This window comes from Penicillium malachiteum (genome assembly GCF_028827825.1).
Source record: "Penicillium malachiteum strain IBT 17515 chromosome Unknown utg000002l:1.0-8849297.0:1.0-8852440.0, whole genome shotgun sequence".
NCBI classification, from domain to species: domain Eukaryota; kingdom Fungi; phylum Ascomycota; class Eurotiomycetes; order Eurotiales; family Aspergillaceae; genus Penicillium; species Penicillium malachiteum.
The window spans coordinates 5,959,013-5,965,758 of NW_026643095.1; the positions used below are offsets into that span (position 1 = coordinate 5,959,013).

General features: G+C 46.1%; 3 protein-coding genes across 3 annotated transcripts; 1 reads left to right on the forward strand and 2 right to left on the reverse strand.

The window, feature by feature from the left end:
- Window positions 1-444: 444 nt before the first annotated feature.
- On the forward strand, window positions 445-1,626 carry N7483_005195 (Gfo/Idh/MocA family protein; the record flags this gene model as incomplete). Its single annotated transcript, XM_057088632.1, has 1 exon — window positions 445-1,626. One exon carries the CDS (start codon window positions 445-447, stop codon window positions 1,624-1,626), a length of 1,182 nt encoding a protein of 393 aa, XP_056948461.1.
- Window positions 1,627-1,921: 295 nt separating this feature from the next.
- N7483_005196 (acetate uptake transporter family protein) lies at window positions 1,922-2,894 on the reverse strand (the record flags this gene model as incomplete). The annotated part of the gene is made up of 3 exons (XM_057088633.1): window positions 1,922-2,239; window positions 2,306-2,462; window positions 2,530-2,894. 3 exons carry the CDS (start codon window positions 2,892-2,894, stop codon window positions 1,922-1,924), a joined length of 840 nt encoding a protein of 279 aa, XP_056948462.1.
- A 1,405-nt stretch (window positions 2,895-4,299) lies between these two features.
- Window positions 4,300-6,408, reverse strand: N7483_005197 (uncharacterized protein; the record flags this gene model as incomplete). The annotated part of the gene is made up of 6 exons (XM_057088634.1): window positions 4,300-4,805; window positions 4,864-4,978; window positions 5,040-5,167; window positions 5,224-5,390; window positions 5,468-5,875; window positions 5,936-6,408. 6 exons carry the CDS (start codon window positions 6,406-6,408, stop codon window positions 4,300-4,302), a joined length of 1,797 nt encoding a protein of 598 aa, XP_056948463.1.
- Between the last annotated feature and the right edge of the window lie 338 nt (window positions 6,409-6,746).

The following is a 6,746-nucleotide window of genomic DNA, read 5'->3' on the forward strand; positions in this document are numbered from 1 at the left end:
CTCGACTTGGATCCCCTCCGCCCTTTGGTCGGTATTATATCTTTCTCAACATGGATCTGATCTCCCCATTGCCATCGTATCTGAGTAGTATTCTATCAACTATCCTATCAAGTCATAATCTTCCCCAGTACAGCGGGGAAAGTGTCCAGAGTGGGTCATCAGACCTTATCAAGCGAGCCTTGCGTGGGATGGCCGGGTCTACGCGGGATGGGCCTCGTATACGCACTATTCAACTGTGACTCCAGAGCTGGGCATTTACTTGTGTGACTTCTTGAATACTTGAGAGCTTGCAAGTATTTCTCGACATTTCAAAGTTTCTCTAAAGTACCTGCATATTTAAGTCAGAAGCTGTGCCGATTAATTGATGACGGTGCATTGATCCGAAGGATACTAGTACAACAAACAACAATTCTCTCTTTCCCCGATAAGCGTCTCCCAACTATCATGGATGTTCGCAAAATATCTTTCACTTTTGAAAATGAGACCGACAAGACAAGCGACGATGTCGCGTCTCTCAAAATTGCCTTCTTGGGAACTCGGCATCCGCATGTGATGTATCGATTTGCGATCCTAGAGAAAATGGGTGGCTTCGAGTTTTCCGGGTTCTTTGAAGAGGACACAGAGATCGCAAAAGGACTAAGTGAAAGACTACCACAATTGACACGATTTGAGAGTCCGGAGGGACTACTGGACACCAATCCCGATATTGTGATGATACACTCCTTGGATCCAGATGTTCCTCGTTGGGCTCGATTCGCGATTAATCACCCAGCTCCCTTCAGAGGACTATTTCTCGAAAAGCCAGGGGCAGCTATCCCTGAAGACTTCTACAAATTAGCCGAGGAAATCCAGCAGAAGAGGCCGGGCCTTGCAGTAGAGCTCGGATATGAATTACATTATTCTGAATCTCTACAATTCGCCCGCAAAGTCATCCAAGAAGGAGTCCTTGGAGATATTACCACTGCCCGGTTCCATGGAGGCTGTCCTTCGGGAGCTGGAATGGATTTGTGGCAATCTATTCCAGAAGACCTCGGTGGAATTATGCAAACTGAAGGATGTCACACCCTGGAAAATGTGTTGGATCTCTTTGGAGAACCAGACAGAGTTGTTTCCTCAATCCGAAAATTGTCACAGAGACCACCTCATCCTGTAGTGGGCTGGATCCCAGATATTTTCACTGGGACAGTTGAGAGTGGCCAGTTTGGAGTGGGGTCCTTGTTGTATGAGGACGTTTGCTCTGGCATTATGGAATATCCAGATAAAACCATCGTGTTGGATATGACTGCCTGGGAGCCAACTGAGTGGTGTAATGAATGGGCAATCGATGTGTATGGAACTAATGGATCTTTACACGTCATACCCGACTACCCAGTCGCGAAATTGTATCTGCGTGAGGGCAGAGGGGATTTCCCAGCTGGTGAGACCAAAATGACAACGGAACACCCACATGGAACCTCTAATATCCCCAGCTGCTACCGCAAACAGTTGGAGACATTGTTCACCAGAGTTCGGGACTCTAAGCCTCCTGCTGACGGCTGTTGTGATCTCATGACCAATGTTGGCATATTGAAGGTCATTGATGCGTTTTACAAATCAGCAGAATCTCGCCAGTGGGTTGATGTATAGTAAGAATTAAAGCTAGCTTGGGGTCATGCATATCCTGTCAGGGTGTGACCTCGAAATGTAAATTAAATTGATCTTGAAAATCATTGATGGCGACTCGGAGTATCCATAGTGCTTTATCCAAGTACTATTGATTCTTCATGTAGATTTGAAATTTGAATGATCATTTATTCGTGTACTTTTATCCCAATTAATACTAAAGTTCCAAATTCCAGCACATGCGACATCGCAATTCTGGTATGGAGCACTGCCCCCTGCCTGGTATCAGAGTCACAATTGACTCTCACCTGGGCAGTCTTCATATTGCCTTGACCTTCGCTCGATGAGCTCGGACTGCAGGTGACCAAGGGAAATGACCCAACGGGACCATGAAAAATCCGTTGCTTGTATCGAACACACCAGAAAATGCATTATACCATGCAGTTAACGCAGCAAGTAAGCCAAAGATTCCACCCACCGTTTTTATTGACGTGAGGATTTCCCCATCTGCGTGGCACTTCAAGTGAGCGATGCCAAGGATAAGGTAGTTCATATCCAAGAAAAAGAACAAGAGAAACATGGCTAAACTGGACTTCAATGTACAGAGTAGCATGAGGGTGGTAAAGATGAACCAGGCCTGTATCATGAGTCGCTCAGGCTGATTAGATTACATCGTCAGTGGAAGGATGACAAGCGCACATACCATCATAAACACTCCTACTAGCTCTTCCGCAGCGCAGGTATCTTGGGCAGTCTCAAAATCCGTGCTTTCAAGAAGGGACATGACACCGAATGTAATCCAGTAGGCGCCATATGAACAGAACGAAGTAGCTCCGAATGTGTTCCCAACCACCATCTCCCTATGGTTATCAATTTGAGTTCAGCTAAAAACAGAGAGCAATATTTTATCTATTGGTCTAAACTCACCATATTCCAGCAAAGAGTTGTACCAGACCACCATACGCCAGTGGCAGCGCAATATTAATTCCAGTCGATGTCACATTGGTTATGTAAACATTGGTAGAATTCGAGACAAAAGAGGTCAGCGCAAAGGCGCATAGACCGAGTGGAGCTGAATTCGCGAATCTGGGACCGTCATCAACTACTGAGATCCTCTCTTGTCTGAGCGGCGAGACTCGTTCCAAAGGGCACTGTTCGTGAATCAACTCCTTATGATCGGAATGGGGGACAACTAAAATTGGAGCTTGATAGCCATCGCCTCTGGATCCGCCCAGCTCGGCATCGTGAACGGACCTTTCAGCTGTCTTGGTACTGAAATGGTGCTGCTCCATCCGTTAATTGTCTGGTCAATCTTGATCTAGTGAAAAATGGGAAAAGTTGAGGTATGTGTCTCTGGAAGATATAGGACAGGCTAGAAGTCACCTAGATATGAATGATGTGAGCGAGAAACTTGGAATAACTGATGGAATACAGGCAGATTCTGAAAGAAAAACAAGACTATAGGCTGCCAAGTAATCGGAAAATGACATGTTGCCTTTCTATAAAGTATTATTTCATGCCCAACACGGCGAAACCCGCGGATACCACCATTTTTACGAGGTCATTTCGAAGCTTGTATCGGATATTGTCAATAGAGGGCCCGTGAGAGCATTTCCAGGTTTGAACTTATAAATTGTGTAACACGAGGGGCCATGAAGGAGATCTGTATGGTGTATATACCAACATTGAACGGAGACTTCCGGTTTAATCAAGATCTAGAACCAGCTCTAGAACCAGCCTCAGAGTTTGAAGCTAAACTGCAATTGGGATCAAACTAGTAATTGTCATGAAAGCTGCAGAAACACGCAACTCTAACCTTACCAATAGGAGGCATTGGAGACGACTTAAGTACCTTATGAGATTCAACCTTGAACCGCATCTTAAAAAATGTCAAAATGAGTTTTTAATCGAGTCTAGAGCGTTCTGGGCCTGGGTTAACACCAGAGAGCCATATATCCTAGCCATTGAAAGATCTGGGGTTCAAGTTCTCGGGATAACTTGCATCAATTGTAAACATTCGAAGAGAAAGTAAAACTATGTATGTACTAGTTTATGTCTCACATATGAGGAGATGGAATACGTGGTACCTTCATTATGGATCGGGAGTCATTTGACATCAATCTGTTTTGGGAATTTAGAAACGTAATAGCCCTGAAGATTCCGTCCGAGTGGGCTTCTCCCCAATATTTCAATGTTCCGACCTCTAATTTCTAATAATTAGCTCAATTCCATGTCTTTGGTAAATTTCCAGACCGTTTTGTATGTTTGCATCAATTGGTAGCAGTCAAGTTCTTATATATATGAGGTTGGAGTAGTGGTGATAGTGCATCGATGTTCGGAACCCGAGGCAGTTGTGGTTAGGGTTTCCCCAGAATTTCCCCGCGGGGGTCGGCGCTCTCCGCAATGAAGCCTATTATGTATGGTCATAACATTGCTCGGAAATTGGAACAAAAATATAAAATTACCAGTATATCGAAATTGATATTACTTTAGCTTATGAGTGAAACAGTATCTTCAAATTGAATTCAAATTTTCATATTCATTATAACTCATCTGCGCGTATTTTCATTGAAGGCCAAGCCCAAGCACAGATCTTTCGGGTATTCCAAACATAAAGAGGCATTTCAGTCGGATCAGCCTCGCAACATTGTAAGATATTACAGGATATATTATTCACACGGGACATCAAAGGAGCCCTTAAACAGGGACGGCACATCCGAAAGAGGTCGCCACGGTACCACCAGGGCCGAAGACGGAAATAAGACCCTCAATAGCAGCCCAGGAACCCATGCCGGATGTGGCCAGACCACCAAGGAAGTAGAAAACACAAAGAGTGTTGATGATCCAGCTCTTCTTGTATGCACGCACCCATCGGGTCACGCCACTGTCATGACGGGTAGTAACGCCGGTGACGGGATCAAATCCTTCACCTGGAAGGGCAGCATCACACTGGCAACGGTACCCAACGTAGAGCAGAGCAGGGAGAGTGTATGTGAAGTTCAGAATGAGCAGAGAACCGACCAGACTGACGATACCGTTGAAGTTGGGCACTGCGGCAGCAACAATGAAGGCAAGGATCCAGTAAAGAGGGCCCAGGCCGTACCACAAGTAGCGACCCTTGCGGCTGGCAATGTCGGGGAAGCCGAGGACTTCCTGTCCAACCTCGAGGTAGATGGTCTTCATACCGACGTTGAAGTAAAGGACTATTTTTGGTGTTAGTTTTTGATTTATTAGGTTTGAATATGAGGAAATGTCACGTACCACATGCAATGAAACTGACGATCAAACTCAAAATATTACCAGCAAGCTGGAGACCGTATGGGTTGACGGAAGTGTTGATAGAGGATGAGGAGTACTGGCCCCAGAAGTGGTAAACCTGTAGAAGGGAACAAGTCAGAAAACGTATAGTTATGCAAGAGATGGAGTCAAAAACTTACGAAAGCACCGAAGACGATGTAAACGACACAGATGAAAGCCTGGGCAATCATCATACCCTTCCAGAAGTCCATAGGGTGACGCATCTCAGCCAAGAAGGCAACGAAGAGAATAGCACCACCGTAAGAGTCTGCAAGAGTCGTTAGTTTCCTTCAATACAAGAAAGGGAATTATTCCAAGACGTACAAACAAGCTCATCGACACCATTGAATTGACCGACGAAGCCAGCGCCCTGCTGCTGGTATTCGGATGGTGGGGGACCAGCGAAGGTCTTGATGGGTCCAACAGCCTTGATCAGAGTTGCCGAGGTAACGGCGGAGTAGTCGGGCAAGTAGTTGGCAGCGGAGACCATACTGGCAAAAGAAAAGGGAAATAATTAGCAAAAAAGAAGAAAATCAGGAAAGTGAAATCAGAGAGTCCAGAAACATACATGATGATAAAGCTGACAATGTTAATCCACACGCTGACATTGGTCAACCAACCCAGGCGTTGCAGACTGCGAATGCCTCCGAGGAACATGCCGACGACCATACAGATAATCATGCAGACAACGAAGCAAATCTTCTCGTCGGCAAGCTGAGACAGGGTTGTCGCATTACCCAGAATGAGTACGGCGACTGACATGAATTGTTGAAGCGACTGAGTGACATTGATGAAATGGCGCCAGTTAGGACCGAAGATGCGGAAGTAGGTATCGCCAAAGCTCAGCATGGGGTAACGGGATGAGTCGAGGTTCAAGAAGACGGTCCAGAGAATCCAGCCACTGATACCAGCGGCAATACCGAAGATGATGTAGAGAGCTGTGGCCGGGCCGTATCCAAGACTTGCGTAGACGAATCTAGAATCGGTTGTTAGAAACAAGGATCTTGACAATTCCAAACGGCTTCTAAAAACTTACGGGCAAGAAGACCATCCCAGAATATCAGTAGTGATCAAAAAGAAAATAGTTCCCCAACTGGCTGTGCGCAGGGCACGGGCAGCAGTCTTCCACTCTGGGTCCAAGCTAGCTGCAGTCACTGTAGTATCGGCACCCTTCTTGTCAGAATATTCATCTTCACTTGAGTTCTGTGCGCTCGCCTCAATCGCGCGTTGCTCCTTCTTCTTGTTCTCGTGATGAACACCCTTGGAGAAACGGTTCTTGATAACCTTTGCGAAAGTCAAGGTACCACGCTCTTCCGTGTAGACCCGGTTGTTCTCCTCTTCTTCCTCACGCTCAATTTTAGCCCAGTGCCTGTACTCCTCAAAGGAGACAGATGGGTCACATCGAGCCGCGAGACCATAGACACGCTCGGGAGCCTGTTGGGTCACCTCTTTGGAGTTGGGCTTCCACACCGCGTCGTAGGGGGGAGCGGCAATCTCGTCGTCTGCCATTTTCGAATGCAATGTGAGATGAAATATCTATAATGAACAAAAGAAAAGCCCAGTTACACTAGGATCCGATTTTCCCTGTTACGAAATACAGAAGGAAAAAAAGAGGATGGACAGATCGAACCAGTTCCACCGTGGGACGGGATTGACGGCGTTTATAACGAACATTTCTCAACAATTTGGTGATTCAGACCCCATACTGGGAATTAAACCTCAAGAGATAAACGCGTGTGCCCGTTTTCCTCGAGGTGGATCAGTTCGATGCGCTCGTGGCCATTTGGTCGAGATTGGTGCAATTAGCACCGTTTAGCACACGGCTGAGGCCAATGGGAATTCTCGTT